Raw genomic sequence first — 19462 nt, 5'->3', positions numbered from 1 at the left:
TGTTTATTTTAACTGACAGTCCTTCACAATATAAATGCACCTGAAATCACATTTGTAATTTAACTATTATCTGTCAACTGTCGAAAGCCAATATTGTGTCATATTTTGCTATATTTATTTATTTGTGGCCCCAAGTGTTACCAAGCCCCAAAGGTGGCATTGGAGTAAAAAAATCTCAAGCTTAGTTTCATGTGCTCACGCGAAACTTTCATGTGCTCACGCGAAACTTTCATGTGCTCACGCGAAAACTTCATGTGCAGAATTTTTTAAAAATTAAATTTAGTTTCACGTGCGCATGTGCAACTTTTGTGTGTGCACGTGAACTTAATTTAATTTTTGCTCCATGTCCCCTTAGGGGCTCCGTAAAGTGTAGATATGTTCAAATAATATAATTTTCCAAAAGTAACATGTTGTAACTACAATTGTAAATCACATTGGGTCAATACATTCATTGCCTGCATATAATAAAATTCTAAATGTAGTGAAAATAAAACTTACAGTAGGATAACACTTGGTAAAAATGACTTTAGATATGCCCCTGTGCTATATTCTTAAGTATCTTGCCCAATTCCCACAATATTTAAGTGGACTGAAAGTAAAATGCTCACGTTTTTTTGTTATCAAGCCCCGTGTTCTGATTTGGCCTTTTATGCTTAGTGTTTTTGTGTATGAAGTATTCTATGTTCTTAACTGGGAATACAAGCTTACTTGGCACATGAAACAAAATTAAATCCTGTTATTGGATCTATGACAGAAAATCAGTACACTGCATACAGAAACATAGAGGATGCTTACAGGATCTATTTGATGTCACTGGACCCAAAATTCAAAGTGAAATATTTGCCTGGTTAAATAACAGGGATGGGTATCAGAAGAGCAGAGGCTACTGCTTTAGATAGTTTTTAAGTGAGCTTTTACGCTTGATCAAAATGCCCTTTTTAGATTTATACCCAGAAGCAGCAGGGGTCACTTGGAGCCCGCAGGCACTGATGTTGACACGAACCATCACTCATTCATAAACACACGCACTTAAATTAGCTCTCAGTCTTTTAAGAGTCAAACTAAACGCTCCTCGTAAGAAAGCTGGCTTCAGTCTGCTTTGTCTAAAATGGACAAATAAATACATCGTTAATACATACCTTTCTTCAGTCACACCCCTCACGCTAATGCTTGACTAAAACACTGTTTTCTTTTCGCATATCAGCAGTGAGATCCTCCCCCATGGCAGTCACGTTTCTACTTTGGAGAAGATAAAACAATTTTAAAAAGCACACTTTACTACAATTCTGTCTCTTTTGAAACTCTTATCTCGCATCAATTTTGAACTCTAAAATATATCCAAGATCAGTGTTCCTCCAAAGTAAGACTTTTCTTTAGACCTTTCAAACTTCTGCTGGTTCAAGGCCATCACCCTAATAAATCAGTAAAGTTTTTAAGATCTACCCCAGAGGCCATCCTCCACTGACTGGCGTGTATAAAATTTTGCGTGTCCGGAAAATCTGTGACTTTACTATTCCAATTGTCGTGATTGTATTTGGCAAGTTGAATCACTTAACCACAAATAAGTCTGCAGAGAATATCTGCTGATATGGTCATAAGAATGGGGAACGTGGTGGGCCACATGTTGCACAGTTCAGTCGGAGATGCCAGGACCCTTGGGTGCTCCACAATATCCATATGTTACGCTGCCATCAGGTACTGGTGGTAAAAGAGGCCGAAGAGAGAGGTGGAAAACAGACAGGCAGCAATCCACCAAGTGAAAAATGACAGGATGCCTCTAAACAGCAAAGGGGTGAATACAGTCCTCAGCCCCCCCAGAGCAATGGATAACTGGGCCACAGCTTGAGTGGTCTGCATCTCTGCTTGTCCCGCCTCAGCGGGGTTAAAGTCTTCATTTGGTAGACAGGGCAAACTTTCTTCTGGGTAAACCACCCACGAGTATCCACCTAGGGGTTACAAAAACCTTTCAAGAAAAATTCTAGAAAACCTATGGGGACAACTGTTGTTATCTTAGTACGAATGTGTTGAGAAGACTTGATAAACTCACCCAATGTCTTTAGCAGCAAGGTAGTATGTAAAAGCATCACCAGAGGTGCAACGTACTGTAGAGCTATCACACACAGGTAGTAAAAAACTCGGGCGACCTGTGTGGCAAAACAAATTTGGGTTTAAAACATTTAAGCAAATTTACTTCAAAACAAGCAGCTTCGCAAGAGAAGAGCTCATCAAAGAGACTCTGAAACTATTACTGAGAGCTTAAGTACAGAGGGAGGCTGTGAGCATACGATTCTGCCACAGATGTAAGACCAGACGCCCCTGTGACTCTACAGCCATTTGCGAGTCTCACTTATGGCTTGGAACATCAAACGGGCTCTTTCCTCAGCTCCAGCTGTGGAGTGCTGTGGGTTTTGATCCGTGCACTCCACTAAACTCAAATAGCCTCCTCATTTTAGAGCTTTGAGGGCAACAATACTACGCGCTCCTTTTTCGTATCGACATATTTCCACCTTTAAGGAATGTGGACACAGTAATGTAGGCCCTTGGAGCAGATGCCACAAGAGGGTCCCTGAGTGCATTTATTAAGCAGTATCAGACGAGGCATCACAAAAACGACCTTGGCACCATATTAAAGACATAACTTAATGTAGTAATGATCATATCTGGCAAAAATAAGATGGCGACAGTGCATTCCAGGTCAATTTTATATCATTAGCATTACTATGTCAAGAAAGATACGACTGCTTGCTATTGCATCAACTTTTAATGTTATCTAAATAAAAGCTAGTTTCCTGCTCTCATGAATCAGTAGGAACACAGCAAGACAGTTAGCGATAGGTCTACACACCATCTTTTGGAGGTCAACTGTAGAAATCCGTCCTGCTTCCTTTTTCATCTGCAGGACACCCTTCTGAGCCAGGTTGAGGTAGGCCTGGAGATGGTGTCGCATCATGGCTAGTCTAAGCACACACAGAAGTAAAATCACCCAGAGACGCAGTGTGTCATACCCCTTCTCAGACATTCTGCAAGCAAACAAATGACAAAGATGAGTAACTATGAACACACTCCACTTTTATTCTGTCAAATATTCTAATTAAATGATTTCTTTAGAACAAATTCCACTTGGTTTGATATTTTGTATGCATTCTCTATTTTATAATGACATTCATATACGTTTACATCTGACTGAAGAGTCAAAATAATTGCTGTATTAATGTATGTATCCAACCAAATGCAGTAAGCAAAATCGTAATACTGTAGTATGAAATTTAAACAACAATCAACTTGTAAATGATCTAAAACAATTCTAAGTAAACTAGTAATGAAAAACTGTAGCTTTACTGATTTTTGAGATACTCACAAAGGCACACCATCTTTCCCAAATGAGGGATTCATTAGGCAATCCTTGGTTATGGGCTTCACCCATAGCAGGACCATGATTAACGGAGACATGAAGTTGATATGCAGTAAAGTTCTAAAGGATAAACAGATAAAATGTTTCAGCCATCAAATCAGCAGACTGGTAAACTTTAGGGCTGCACGATAAATCGCACGTGATTTTCATCGATATGTATCGTCTGCAATATGTATTCGATATGGCCCAGCTTGTCAGGGAATTACGGCTTTGTGTAGTAAATGCTGCTCCATCTAAAAGCAGGTGATGCCGATTTGCTACTAATCAAGGATCCGTCTTTACCGACGACATACGCTTTACTATCGCATGCGATTAATTGTGCATACCTATTTAACATCAACTGTTATGATGTTCAATTGCTTTTAATACACAATTTCTTCAGGACAAGATGCACGGACACATGTAATCCAGGCCTAAAAGGGGTCTAACTGTAAGCCCATAGTGTAATGGAAGAAGGTATGAAGAGCTGGCCACACTGAAGAGGATTAGCTAGGTGAGATGTGTTGTGCCAAACCCCTCTTTTGTAGCACAGCACCCTAAAGCAGGCTGAAAATTGAGACCAGGTCCATCTGCTTTCATACTTGTCTGCTAACCTGCCGAGTTTATAAATTACATGGTTGCACTCTACATGGATTTATAAGAAACCATTGTTGGTGGCTATAGTATTTCAATAAAAGCAAACAAGCTGCTTGAATTCAGGCTGACTAACAGAATCATCCATTTCAGAACTAATCCAACTGTCAAATATGACATGAGGACAGTATAAAGTTGAAATATAAGTATCAGATAAATGCTTGTAAATTTACTGTGTGACTTTGCAGTTGTTGAGGGTGAGGGCATCAAGATGCATCTGGGCCAGTCGCAGGCCAGGGAAAGTGAGGAAGGCTCCAATGAGAGAGCATAGCAGTGCCAGAATCAGCTTAAAGGTCAGTTTGGATATGGGACCCCTGTGGAGACAAAGGAAAAGAGCAAGGCCTGTTCACGACAGGGAAGCACAACCATCACATACATGACTTAATCCGAAGCCACATGGACAGGGCGTACTGTACACACACACTCCCTCTAATGTAATAAGAATGGAAGTGGTGGTATACTGGCCAGTACTACTCACTGAGACTCAAGGCCCTGGTTTTCCAGAAACTGCACAGCACTATTGGAAAAATTAGCAAAGCCTATAAAATGAGAGAAGATTAAACAGTTAATCTTAACCAAAACTAAATACACAAATCAATTAAAGGTACAGCCAGGGTGCTAAGTTATTAACAAATGAAAAAACATTTGTAAAAACTAACCATTTTGACCAAAGAACCATTAATTAATAAACATTGCCTCAATAGTTTAAAATATAATGCAAGAATGATAGACTGGCCTTGTTAATGTAAGTGATACATTTCAAATCAAAGACCTTAAATCATTATTGGAGAATTCAGAAGGAACATTCAACAGGTACAAAAGGTACATCTTTCCTTTTCATATGGCATAAACTTTTAATGAAACTAATGCAATACATTTTCATGGGATCCAAGTATTTAGTCAACAGTTCCCTTTCAGTCTGTCACTTCATCGTCATGTCGGTGACCGACATATTGTGAACTTGCTTAGAGAGATCTATCTGCTTCGGGAAACATACATAGAGCCAATAAATGTTGGCATGCAATATTTGCATTTGCCAGTCTGCCCCACCACGTGAGTATAAATGAAAGGCAGGTGCAATGCATTAATCACCTTTTTTTTGCTTTGAAAGCCTGCAGCAAGCTGCTTGTGAGAAGCATTCTATGTTGGGACCAAGACTATGTGCTAAAGATCGTTGGTGTTAAGGCACTGTTCATTGGAGGCTCTGCAGTTCCTCATCTTTATTTTGAGTGTGTGTGTTGCTGTTTCCCTTGCGTGCTTCATCCATCTCAGCACTAAAGAGTAGTTTCTCTAAAAAAGATGCACAAGTTCAAAGAGTTGAACTTGTTTCTTTTTAAAGACACCTGTTCTGACTATATTACTGTCGTTAAATCAGAGAAGAGGCCATCACTCTGACGCCAGCTTAGATGTGTTGCCGCCTTTGGGCCAGGTAGCGCAGCCCACAGCCAACCCAGAGATGATGGCTATGCTGTCTCCGTGCTGCTCCGCAGGGCCTGCCTCCAGTACCTTTCTTCCCCGAGATGCATGAAGAGCTAACAAGTTCGTGGGGGTCCCCTTTCTCCTCCCGCAACTGACCTTGGGGGTACCTTCACCCCTCACCTGTCTCGACGGTGGGGCTGCCACAGCTGTCCCAACAGTGGAGAGGCCAGTCGCGAAGCAATTGTGTCTGGCCACCGCTGCCTTTGGAGGGACAAGCCAGCCCTGCCCTTGCAAGTCTGCAAGCACTCATCCGCTCTAACTGCAAGTGCGTAGGGGGCTTACGGGCAGGCGGCCTCTGGCATTGCTGCAGGTCCATCAGGCCAAGGCAGTTTCTCCGGAAACAGGCCGTTTTTCAGCTTTGTGTTTGAGGGCCGGGCATATCAGTACAAAGTCTTACCCTTCAGGCTGTCTCTGTCTCCCTGTGTCTTCACAAAAGTCATGGAGGGGGCCCTCGCTCCCATGAAAGAGCACAGCATTTGCATCCTCGCTTATCTTGATGACTGGCTCATCATAGCATAGTCCCAAAGATGCTTTGCGAACACAGAAACCTAGTGCTCAGGCACCTCGCCTGTCTAGGTCTATAGGTCAACTGGGAGAAGAGCAAGCTCTGCCCGTGCAGAAGATCTCTTTTCTTGGTATGGAACTTGACTTGGTCAAACTAACGGCACACCTAACAGAAAGACGTGCACAGTTAGTATTGAATTGATTGAATTTGTTCAATGGCAAGATAGCGGTCCCACTGAAACTATTTCAGAGGCTCCTGGGGCATATGGCAGCTTCCTTCACTCCATGGTCAGACCCCTCATTTCTCTGGGCTGGTGTACTCTTGAAACAGGTCGTTAGGCATGCTGTGACATGCAGAGATGCCTCCACCATGTGGTGGGGAGTCACATACAACGAGCATGCACTTTCAGGGGTTTGGACAACACCCCAACTGCACTGGCACATTAACTGCCTGGAGTTGTGGACAGTATATCTTTCACTCGACCGATTTAAAAGCGAGATTTGAGGCAAAGATGTCCTATTCCATGCAGACAATTCTGTGAATGTTTCATATATCAACCGCCAAGGTGGTCTGTGCTCTCTTTGCATGTCACAACTTGCCCGCCACCTCCTCTTGTGGAGTTAGAAACACCTGAGGTCCCTTTGCACTGTCAACATTCCAATATTGCTGAGTGTAGCGACTGACACACACTCATGAGCAGCACGCCCTGGTCAGTGGCAACTCCACCACCTGGTGGTCCAGCTGATTTGGAGATGCTTCAGCAAAGCACAGGTAGATCTCTTTGCCTCCCCAGAGACGATCTACTGCTCCCAGTTTTACTCTCTGACCAGGGGAACACTCGGTTCAGATGTGCTGGCATACAGCTGGCCACGTGCCCTTTGCAATAATACGTTTCCCCAGTGAGCCTGCTAGCACAAACACCTTGCAAAGTCAGGTAAGATGAGGAGCGTGTCTTACTATTGGCTCTGTATTGGCCCACCAGGACGTGGTTCCTGGAACTCATGATCCTTGCGACAGCCCCCCCCCCTGACGGATTCCCCTGAGGAAGGACCTTCTTTTTCAGGGAGGGGTCACAATATGGCACCTGCATCAGGACCTGTGGAATCTCAACATGTGGTCTTTGGTTGGGCTAATCAGGTTCTAAGTGGCTTACCCCAGGAGAAAGCTAACACCATCGCTTCAGCCCGAGCACTGTCCACGAGACACGCTTATGGGCTTTAGTCGAACCTGTTAGTCAAGTGGTGTTCCTTTCTTCCAGAGGACCCCAGAGATGCCCAATCAACATCGTACTTTATTTTCTCCAGCAGCGGATGGAGAGAAGGCTGTCCCTCTCTCCCTGAAATGTCTCCAGGGGGCTCCCTTTGAGCCTTTGCAGTCAGCGAGCATCAAGTTTCTTTCAAAGAAAACTTTGATGCCGACTGCATTGGCCTCAGTAAAGAGGAGAGGGGACCTACATGCATTTTCAGTTGATGATTTGTGCCTACAGTTCAGGCCCACTGACTTCATTGTAACACTGAGACCCGGCCCGGCTACATGCCCAAATTTCCCACCACTCCTTTCAGAGATCTGGTGGTGAGCCTGCTTTGTTGTGTCCCATACACGCTCTGCGACTGTAAGTAGACCGAACACAAAGCCCAGGACCTCAGACCAGCTCTTCCTCTGTTACGGTGGACAGCAGAAGGGAAAAGCTGTCTCCAAGCAGAAGATGTCACACTGGATAGTGGACACTATTGCCCTTGCCTATCAAAACCAAGGCACACTCTACGAGAACCATAGCATCCTCTTGGGCATTGGCTCGCAGGTTCCTTGCTGGCAGACATTTGTAAAGCTGCAGGCTGGACGAAACCTTACATGTTTACTAGGTTTTATAGTGGTTGTGTCGAGTCAATTTCCTCCCGTGTTCTAGAAGCACTGAAAGTCCCGGCTCATGTGTAAGCTTACAGCACCATTATGGTGTTATATTAGTGCCATAAATCCTTTTTAAGTAGAATTTGGTACTTCCTCCAATGCCCTTGGCAGTCAGACGTAGCGAAGCATCTGCTGCCAGCCTTTCATTAGCTGAATTCTTGAAAACCTATTTTAAGGCTGGTGTCCATATGATATCCCATATGCATAATGTCCATGGAGTAAAAACTAATCCCATGTATTTCCCTCAGCAGAGTTGCCTCTGTGGTCTCTGTACAGGTGTAGTCTAAGTAGAAAGCCACCCCAGAGCTTCGATATGTAGTCAAACCCTCTGTGGTTATTCCGTATTGTAATCACCACCTAGGAAACCTCAATGGGAAGTGGCTCCACAGCGTTCCCAGCAACCCCTAGCTGGGTACGCTTCCCAGTGTTATTTAAGGTTACTGTAGTGGGTTAAGGAACAAGTAGTGACCGGCCTCTCTGCAAGACCCATGTTCTGCCTACCCTAAAAATAAGTGGCAGAAAGTTTATGCAGGGCACTGGAAGGGGCAGCACCCATGGCGCTTTGCAAGGGATTCCCAATACATCGGTCACCAACATGACATCAAAGTGAAAGACTGAAAGGCAATGTCTCGGTTACATACGCAACCCCCGCTTCCCGAAGGAAGGGAAAGGAGACAACACATTGCAACGGTTCACTTTACCATTGCTAAGTCGGCCAGGCACTAGATGCTCAGCTTTCTCTTGGAAAATAGCTGATTAAAGGGACACTTCACCGATTTGCATTATACTTTGTAACGTTAGAACCCCAGTCATGTTTTTGAATGGTCATACATCATTCCCTCAGTTTCCCCTGAGATGGGAGAAATAAAGATTTCAGTGTTGCACTTCCTTCTTTCACTGATGTAAAAATCGTCATTTTGCATCATTGAAAGAAGGAACTGCGGTATCTTTGTCGAGGGTGTAAGACTACAGTCACTCATTCCTCATTTTTCCGAAGTGGGGACTATGGGTGGGACCCACTCATGCTACAGACCTATTACAGATAAGTGGGTGGGACTTACAAATATGAACACAGACGGGAAAAAAACAATTAGCCGCCATCTTCATGCTAAGCTAAGCTAACAGAGTAGATTGTGGAGCGAGCCAGACTTTATGTTACAATAATAGCGGAAGGTAATCGATATGATATGGAAGAGGTTGATTTCGCAAGCGTGATCCTCTAATCCGCTGTTCGTGGCACCTTTATGAGCCACAATACAGTAAAGAGCTGAGGCAGATGGAGGAACACAAGACCAAGGAGTAGGCCGGAGCCTGGGCTTCGGCTGTGTAGAGGAGCCCGGGGAAGATGCCGCAACCCCTTGGTCTCTGCCGTGTAGAGAAGCCCGGACTGGCTTCGAACTTGACGGACTAGTAGTTCTATTTTCTTTGTTATACTAACGTGGCATTTATTTACACAATAGCATATCTGAGCGGTGTTCCGATTAATGGGAGTGGCTTGCAAAGCTGTTCATTGTGGGAGTTATAGTTTTCCATACAAATGCGCCCTAAAGTCACGTTCTTTTTTTCTCGGTTAAATAGGCACAAAATTACATTTCTACTACAAATATGACCAACTTTCAATAAAGATTAATGTTTCGACTGGTAAAATGGCCCTTTAATGCACTGCACCTGCCTCTTATTTATACTCACGCAGTGGGGCGGCACCGGCAGATGATGTAATAACATGTCAACATTTATTGGCTCTTTGCATATTTCTCGGAGCAGATCGGTCTCTCTAAGCGAGTCCCCAATACGCCAGTCATGTGATGTCTCCGTTCCCTTCCTTCAGGGAACGAGGATTACATATATAACCGAGACATTACTGAAGAGTATTTGGACCCTACCAAACTCTCAAATAAATCTATTATATGATTCTATAATAAAAAGTCAAAGTAATACTGTACCTGTCTCAAGACCAAATTCCAGGTAGTTTTCTGTGACTATGAGAATAGCCATGGCTTTAACAAAGAAGAAGGCGGCAAACGTGATGCAGAGGGAACGCTCACCACCCTCCTCTAGTCTGAAGTAGTGAGCCGTGAGGGAGAAAAGGATCTTCCTGATAGAAGCAGAGGCTAAGGAACATATTTATCAAGAACAGTTCAAATGTACAGGTGCACATGTACTCATGTTGAGCCCCTTCTTTGAAGGTCCATTTTGTCAATAAAACCGATAGAAGGGCAGAATAAAAATAAACCACAAACAAAAAGGCCTAAACTAAAAGATTTTGCTTCTGGCCACTGGCTTCTGTTAAGAAGGCAGCAGTTAATGCTTATTACACGGCTGGTTGGTTGGAATGCTTGATTCTGATTGGCCAGTCGCAACATTTGAAGGTTTGTTTCCAGATAACAACAGCTCAAAACTAATAACACACGGTAACCCTGATGCTGCAAATCATTTTGACAAGTACAGTAATATTACACAAAAATTAAATGTAAATATGTATTTTAATAAAATATATAACATGATATTTACAAATTATTAAACCAAATAATGTGAAAATAAACAGGTTTTCCTCACAAAAGGTCTGCATGCATTAAAAATTTGCAAAAAAAAAGGATTATACTTTGGATTGGTTTTGGTTTGTTAACATTTTGAATTGACCAAGAGCATTGTAGTTGTACAATAACAAAAGTAATCGTCAAAAATACAACTTGCCTAATAATTGTGCACACGGTGTATGATATTTTATAAAATACATTAATTTATCATAAATTCAGAAAAATAAGGCTACTAACCAACAGTACTATATTGTATCATTTAATATGTTTTATTTAATTCTAAGTTTTAGAATGTTTTATGTCATAAATTTTCTTTAAGGGGGCCATGAATGGATGCACCCTACACAATAGTGATCACACAACGAAAACGTTTAAGATCTACTGATCCAACAGACACTATTCAGGGAAGGCATCATATTTAACGTGAATTAAAAAAAGGCAGCAAGGGATAGACATTAGTGATGAAGTGAAAAAACAACCCGCAAATCCCGCTTCTATGATATATTTGGCCAGCCCTAACCCACACCGCAGCACTTTATCTATTTTTACAACCTATCTATTTGTCTTTTTTTTTAATTGGGTAAGTGAATGACGGGGAAAGAGTTAATATAGATAAAGAATAACAATAAACACTTTTAACATTTACAAAGTAGGGTTTGTATTATCTATTCACAAATTCCCAACCTTAATTTCTCCCGCACCTCTTGTTTCATCTTCACTTTTATTTCTCCATTTGTTTTGTTGTTGTGGCTGGCAGCGGGAGCTGTTTGTTGCTTTCGTGACGTGATGCCAAAGGTTTGGGCATATCAAGTTACGTTGCTAAGTAATTTAACCTTATCAAAGGACCTAATAAAATATGAAAATATATCTTACCAAATATTTAATATAGGCTAATATTGGGAATTGCACGCACATACATGTTTTTTTTTGTTTTGTTTAGTTTTTAATTAGTTTTTATTTGCTATATTAAAAATAACATCTTCGCTGACTATGGCCCATGTTGCATGACTTAGGCATTTATTGTCAGTGCAGAGGAGAAAAGCTATAGTAAAAATCAGCCCTTAAACAATAGATAACATAGAAATTGGTCCAAGATAATTTCCATAATACGCAATAAATAAATAAAAAACAAAGAAAAAAATGCAGCTGCGCTTCTATGTCATGTTGGCTTGCCAGACTGTCTGCATTGATTATACAGATCTCGGGTCAATCATTCAACTTCTGGCTACATTGCACAAATATGCCAGGCAAGCGGGTGGCCATCTGAGAAAATGTTTCAGTGACCATCACTTTGACAAGGCCATTTTTCCTCACCACACTCTCCACTGAGATCAGGAAAAATGTCTCCTTACTACCCACATCCAGCCATTTGTACACATACAGACCTATCATCATCGTCATCATCTTCATCACCCACCGGCCTTCCTTCCTTCCTCTCCTTTTCCCAGGCAAATCAGTCTAGTGGGCCATGAAAATTGGGCGTCCAATCTTCTGTGGCAGGCTGTGGTAGGTGAAGGGCAGTGACAAGCGAACAGAGATTGATCTTTGTGGACTGTACCGAGGTTAATGTGTGTGATTTGGTGAGCCACTAGAAGGGGAAAGTAGCAGGTAGAAGGTAACAGGTGCAGCTTTCATCACCCATGTCTAGACTCACCCTGCTAAGATTGTCAAAATGGAGCTTCTCAACAGGTTTTTTTTTTACAAAAGTTGTTTTAACATGTGGTGACATTGGCGCCTTTGCAAAATAAAATAGTTTGACCATTTCAACTGTGGATTTGATGAAAAAGACTCGCTATGTAAAAAGTCATTAGCAGAGAAATTCTACTTTATTAAGAAGTGACATTAAAATGTCAAAGTACTTCTTAACTAATATTAATGAGAAATGGAGCTGGCCATTTAAATATACATCTAGCTTTCATTTAACTCTGCTGTTAAACTCGCACCATGAGGACATGAATGATTCGTACAAGCTGGGCCATATCGCACACATATCGCAGGTGATACGTCTGCGATAATTAATGTGATATGGCCCAGCTTGTCAGGAAACTACGATTTTGTGTAGTAAATGCTGCTCCATCTGAAAGCAGGTGATGGCGATTTACTACTAATCAAGGAACCCGCTTTGCTGACGACATGCGCATGACAATCACATGCGATTTATTGTGCATACCGATGTAGTTTAATTGAGCACATGGTGACAAAAATGATCGACGCGTCGTTTAAATAAGTGGTAAAAACCCGGTCGCGGAATCCGTTTTTGTCATGGGTGACCTGCATGCAAGAACATGAAACCTATGAACATGGGACATCCCTACTTCTGGGTGTTCCTAAGACATAATGGTGAATGCACCCTCATTTGTAAGTTGTTTTGGATAAAAGTGTCTGCTAAATTAATAAATGTAAATGAAATGTAAACATAGTAAAGCCATTCACAAGATAAAAAGAAAATTAACAACTTCATCTGTAGTTTATCCAAATTTAGGAAGGATACACAACAAAGGCCAAGACTAGCAGGCTCCACACCACACTAATGTTCATCTCCTCACTGGACTCAACCACACAGAAGTACAGCTCAGTGATAAGATAAACTAATGTGGCCGCAACTGTGAAGTCCACCAACCACTGAAATTCGGGGAAGTAATGCAGCGCTGCACAAAAGAAGACAAACGCACAGAGGACCTTTAAAAAGCATACTGACCAATAAGATTTTTGAATGCAATGTGGTACATTATAGTATTTTAAGGACAGTTGACCTACCCAGAGTGTCCACTTCTGCAATGCACTTGGTCTCCAGTTGCAGGTCAATGTCTTTAGGGATGGTCAACGGCTTGTTCTCTAAGTGCCCATTGTACTTCCTGAGAAGCAAGATGTAAAAGAAGCACACAAATAGTTTTCATAGAAAATTAAATGAATTAATTGAGGGCAGGAAGATGATTTGCTTTCAGATAATTTGTTTTTATGATTTGTCGTCATCAAGGCAGGCTGGCTAACAGATGATTTACTGTTTTGGCTCGCTTACAAATGATTTGTTGTCTTGACTCGCTGGCAAAACTGTGGTAATTTTAGTGATTATAAGCAAGATACAAAATTGTTATACTGTTTCATTTCTAGAGTGGATTGTATCCGTGTCTATTCAAGCCTCAGAAAAAATGCAAAAGCACTATAAACACATCTTCTCTTTGTGCAAGAGCGTATGCAAACAATGGAGTTCACTCATTTAGTCTCCTGTTGTTGATATAATTTTTTCTGATTGTTCCTCATTTAAAAAATAAAAATAAAGACCTAAGACACAGTTCAACACTTAGTGTATTATGTATGTAGTATATTTTAAGAACACTGTAAGAATGCCTTTTAAACAGTTGAAATACATTACCCAAGTACCATGGAGTCATTTAATCATGCATCTAACAAAACAAAGTCAAACCAAAATGCTTTTTGGCACTGAAGAACAAAGAAACCATTTGGGATATAAACAGCATGAGGGTGAGTAAATAATGACTAATTTTTATTTTTTGGGTGAACTAAACCTTCATGAGAACTGCCATAATTAGTCACAATTTTGAGGATTCATACTATTTTTGGTGGACTGCTGATTATTATTCAATTTAATGTAATATAGAATTTTGGATTATTATCTATTTATTCAGTGTCCTAGAAACAAAGAGAAGGTCCATTTGTGGGATCTGCAACTATTTTCAAATGAAAAGAAGATTTTTCAGAGACTAGCCCCAGCTGTCATCTCTGTTTCTATTGGATACCAAGCGCAGGAGTCTGCACATTTTACTGGGGATTAGAGGAGCCTTCCCTCCTCTTGAAAAAGAGCTAAATCCATTCAATGTTCAAATCAAACATATTTCGACCCATCTCTAATGCTGTCTGCATGGCAAAGAATGCAGAGATGAATGTCAGGGTCTGCTGGGAGCTGTGGGATATTGGAAAGGGGCACAGATCTCAGAGTGAACTGGTCTAGTCTGCAAACCTTCTGCCCTGTGGCTCCAAGCAAGCTGAACCTGAGACTCTTGGACGTCTCCTCTGGGCCCGCTGTTGTTTACATAGGTCAGTATGCACGATAGTATTCAGCATAAAAGCACTGTGTGCATCATAGTTTCTCTGCTCTGGATTTCAGCATACCTGCCTGACAAAATGGCCCAAGAGCTCCCTGCAGAGCAGAAATGGGCTTTTGTCTGTGAACAGGAGGTTGGTATAATAGAGCTGACGATCAAAACTAAGCTGCTAGACATAGGCTAGCCTATCCTTTTAGAGAGAAGCATTTTATGCATAGTCCAAAGCTTTTATCCACAGCGGTATATGAGCAAAAAAGCTGCTTGATCTTTGTTGTAGCCAGAAATGTTCTTCAAATGCAAGTCAAATGTGTGCAAATCTAGATATGTTACACAATGATTTTATGTTGTACCTGTCTTTTTTGTTCTTGGCTCCTTTCTGCTGTTTTCCAGCCAAAGTCCTCAACTCATCTTCTGTGGGGTGCTGGTACCAACGCAGACTAACAGTGACAAAAAAGCATCTTACCATCCAAACAATAAAAATAACTCTTAAAAGCAAATATAACACTCGGCATTGGTGGTAGAAACAAACATTTCTAAATGGGTGCAAAATAAGCAATTGGCTGGAAATAATATGGATATAATTAACACAATATCCACTATGCTACAACATATATTAAATAACTGATTGGACAGTGATGTTATATATTACAGCTTTCCAATTGTTTTTGTGAGTAGATCTTGATCTAATCAATGTTTCAAGTTTTGCAGTTGCTATTTGCAGGAGTGTTTTCTTATTTCAGGGTTATTTTACTTATTTTTCCCACTAACTTTATTTTCAATTCACATTCAGGAGCACTCTCTTTTAAAACAGAATATCTGACTGTTACAGGACACCACAGGCTCTGCAGAGTTACTTAACTAATACTAATACTAAAACCCAAGAATATAATAAAAATGAAATGGCTACAGGGGCTGTTCACTCATCACATTTTCTTTTAGATTTCTAGGCTATTTTTTGTAAATGTGAAAATATTTTTAAAATTACATTTAAAATATTATTATTGTCTTGCTGTATGAGTATGCTGCTTTCAGTTCTTTTGCTTCAAGTTAACACTTCCTCACTGAAAATTTAAATGAAAATAATGACGAAAGCCTCCTGGGCAAAAATTAAGCTCTGCACTCAAACTAGAGTTTTTCAAACTATTTTTGTAGCCAAAAACAAGCACAGATGAACTGTTGAGCACATGTGGATAAGTTGTTTACTCTGGCACTAATTAGGGAGGAAACAAGTGTGGCTTCGTTAGTGGCTCTCTTGGGTCATAGCGCTTTTTGATGATACCCTTTGGTCTTACTGATGCACCATAATGATGCATTTTTGATGGCCTCTTAATATAAACAAGAAAACATGGAATACAGTTGCAAAGTGAAGCAGGTTTGTGCTGTTAAGGCTGCATTTAAAATTTAAGTTTGACCACTGAGAGGGTTGTCAGAATGGCACAGTGGGCTGTACTTTCTCATTACCTGCCACTGCAGAGGAGCCATCGTGCAAAGGAATAGTGGGGTATGATCTTCTGAATCACGCTGGCCATTACCATGGTAACCACCAGCTGCACACTGATCACACCCTGAATAAAAAGTAAAATATTAGAACACTTTTTGACAGGACCAGAAATACAACACAATATAAACCTCAATTTTCCAAAAAATAAACCTCATAAATTCTAGATTTTAAACTTTCTAACTACACATAATTTTGTTGTGACTGAACGTGACTGAGTAGGCAAAACTTTAGGAACAGGAACTATGGTCTACCGATAGTGGATTTTACGATACAGATAACTAAGCGGGTCCCTACTTGCTGATAACAGATTAATCAACTGATAGATTTTAAAATGGAAACTGGGTAAAAAACAATCAGTTAAAGTGAAACAGTGCTAAATGTATTAAAAAATAATAAAACAACAGTACTGAATCATGAGAATGTGCTAAATGAAATAAATGTATAAATAAAAATATATTAATTATATTGAAGTGTTGAAGTAAATACTTCTGTGAAATACTCCCACTGGTAAATCTGAAATTATTAATATTATGTTTAGTCTTGTACTTTATTTGCTTCTGTTTAAACATTTAATGATTATCTAATCAAAATAACAAAAGATGTATTACAGTGATGATAAAAAAGAACTGAATTCAGATTTTGATTTGTTGGATATGTTAATGTAAACATACAATTGATTGTACAAATCGATTGGAATAAGCATGACATTAAACATTTGGGTTGGATTTATTTGCGTGTATTTTTGTGTAACTGTTTGAGGTACTACTAATATTATTGTCCTGTCAGCCTTGACAACAAACTAAGGATCCTGCTTTTGTTTCTCTGCTAATGCCGCATCTGTTTAACCAATTCATTAATTCATAATGATATGAAGCAGCGGACGCACATAGCCGATTGTTTCACCAATGAACTATCGGTGCAGATTAATCAGCAAAACAGATTAATTGGTCTACCTCTAACAGGAACTGTCAACTTCCCTCAACTCACAATGTTAGAAAAAGAGGAAGATCTACATTCTTTTATTTATTTTCTTCTTTTACTTATTAAACAATATTAATTACACCAATCAGAAGGTGTTTCCTACACATTTACTTTACTTGGTCGGCTCTCCCAGGTATATTAAAAACCGCCCACGTATATCTGGCATAAAATTTTGTCTGTGATAATGACATTATGCGTGTGAGCACGTCGTGTCTTTTCCGATGAGTTCGCTGTGCGTTCGCATGCTCTATGTTTCTCGATGAATTGGGTGCGACGCAAAGCAAGCTCAGTGTCACATTGTGTCCTTCCATGTTCCTGTACTTGATCATAGTTGTATCCATTAGAGGTCTTCATGGAAGGACACGGATCTATATTTGAAAGGTCAGTCGGGCCCGAGTCGGTCTTATTTTAATTACTTTAGGTACTGGGCCTGATTAAACCCGAGTCGATCAGAGAACAGCCATGAACATGTGCATACTAGGGCTGTCAACGAATATTCTAAATTCGAATATATATTCGAATAGTTAAAAAAAAACGAATTTCGAATATGAAAATTAATATTCGAATAAACGATTATTATTTTTTTTAAAGCCCGCGGTAGTAGAGGCGTGGCTGTCTGCTTTGTGAGTGGGTGCACTAGTGCCCCTGGTTCAAGGACAGGTCACAGTAGTCACACTGTCTGTCACTGTTAAAAGTTGACGCGTCTTGCATGGAAGATCCACCGCAGCAGAGAAAGCGATTTTAACCCCCAAAAATCTAAAAAGCTATGTACTTTGGATTTTGGTCGGTAGGAGGTAAAATTGTTGAGCCGCGAGATAAAATTGTTAGCATACCATTCGACCACTAGCAACATGTCACATCTCGAAAATGTGCACCCAAATGAGCATGGTATCTTGTACACACTGCATATTAATTCAATTGTCACTTCAACTTTTAATGCTTAAACCTGTTCTGTACACACACACACTTCAGTAATTTATAGGACTGACAATCGCATTCTACAACCGCATTAACTCCCGCAAACTGCAGTGACAACCGCATTTACAGAAACTTTGCATAGTGTGTAGCCTACATAACCGAACTGAACATCTAGTAGTTAATAAAGTGTTTAAACGTGCATCATGGACATAACAGGTCTCTCTTCTGAAGAAATAAATTATTACAAGGGGGAAAGTCTTCTGTATGCGCGAAACAGAGAATGACAGAGGCACAAGCATTTGCTACTCAGTGTTGCCAGATCTTGCACTAAAAAAACAGCGAACAAGAAAAATCCAATAAACCAAAATAAAATCCAAACGCTTTACCTCAAAGATCAAAATATTGGGACTGGCACCTTTACATTTTAACAACACCAAAAACTTGATCGCTTCACGAGCCAAAAGCCATAAATGATTAAGCGCTAAAATGGTATGGGAGTACAAAAAAGACGAGGATCTGGCAACACTGCAAGAGCGCGCGCAGCCTCACAAATGCGTACAATACACAACGACACGACGGAGGTTTATTGCAAAACATAATGCTGTTAAATTATTTTCATCAAAGCTGTGAGTGATAAGCACGTGAGACGGCAGACCGTTGCTATGGTTGTCTCCGTGTCAATCATCACATTTTCACATTTAAATGCGGTTGTCACTCCTGAAAGTTTGCAGTGTGTACGAGATCACAATGTGTGGAACTCCAGCTAAACAGTCACGTCTTAACATTTACTTTGCATCGCCTCCACAAGCTCTTTGTCTGCAACATGACAAGAGGTCATAACGGAGAAATAAATTTCGTTCATTTGTAAGGACATGAGACCGATCAGTGTCGTGGAAGGAGCAGGCTTCAGGGAGTTTTGTCAAGCAATGTAACCGAGGTACCATATCACTTTGATGTCTCTTGATTTACTTGTTTTGTGTATGTAATATACGTTGTCAAATATGTTTGAACTTAAATAGACTACCTATAGGAGTAGTTATGTCTCTTTATATTAATTTGTCCTGTTATTGACGTAATGCGTCGTTAACGTCGTTGAAAAAAACGGGCAACCAGATATTCGAATAGTTCGAATATTCGTTGGTTTTTTAGGTAGAATATTTGAACGTCATTTCTGAGCAATTTTACAGCCCTAGTGCATACGGACTACCGGCACATCCGGGAACTTGACTGTAAATTTCGTCACCGAAATTTAAAAATTTAAAAAAGCAGAAAAAAAGCAGACCTTCCATTAGCTTCCATTCAAAATAGCGGAACAAAGCAACGTTTTTACACAGCCGGCAGGCGTAAATAACTTATGAAATCACTCAGATTAAACATGTCGAGTATTTGTCTGTCCACCTTGCCTGCCACAGAGCCCGAAAAACACACCAACACACTCAACCTGGTCAACATAAAAACATGTCCCCTCCATTCTCACAGCATCAAACCTGTGTAACAACGCCATCCAGTGATTGCTGGAAATAT

General features: G+C 40.5%; 1 protein-coding gene across 1 annotated transcript in view; it reads right to left on the bottom strand.

Moving 5' to 3' along the window:
- Nucleotides 1-270: 270 nt before the first annotated feature.
- The window catches only part of tmem161b (transmembrane protein 161B), a 45964-nt gene continuing 26772 nt past the window's right edge, over nt 271-19462 (bottom strand). The window contains exons 2-12 of the mRNA XM_055200170.2: nt 16000-16103; nt 14889-14975; nt 13232-13329; nt 12966-13122; nt 9881-10032; nt 4524-4584; nt 4219-4359; nt 3359-3472; nt 2846-3020; nt 2048-2144; nt 271-1946 (exon numbers count right to left, since the gene is read on the bottom strand). Of these exons, the coding sequence (XP_055056145.1) occupies nt 1681-1946; nt 2048-2144; nt 2846-3020; nt 3359-3472; nt 4219-4359; nt 4524-4584; nt 9881-10032; nt 12966-13122; nt 13232-13329; nt 14889-14975; nt 16000-16103 (1452 nt within the window). The 3' untranslated portion in view covers nt 271-1680. The remainder of the gene's footprint in view (nt 1947-2047; nt 2145-2845; nt 3021-3358; nt 3473-4218; nt 4360-4523; nt 4585-9880; nt 10033-12965; nt 13123-13231; nt 13330-14888; nt 14976-15999; nt 16104-19462) is intronic.

The sequence above is a fragment of the Misgurnus anguillicaudatus genome, chromosome 22 (genome assembly GCF_027580225.2).
Source record: "Misgurnus anguillicaudatus chromosome 22, ASM2758022v2, whole genome shotgun sequence".
Taxonomy (NCBI): domain Eukaryota; kingdom Metazoa; phylum Chordata; class Actinopteri; order Cypriniformes; family Cobitidae; genus Misgurnus; species Misgurnus anguillicaudatus.
The sequence above is the reverse complement of the archived record's forward strand: the minus strand, read 5'-3'. Positions and strand labels throughout refer to the sequence as shown.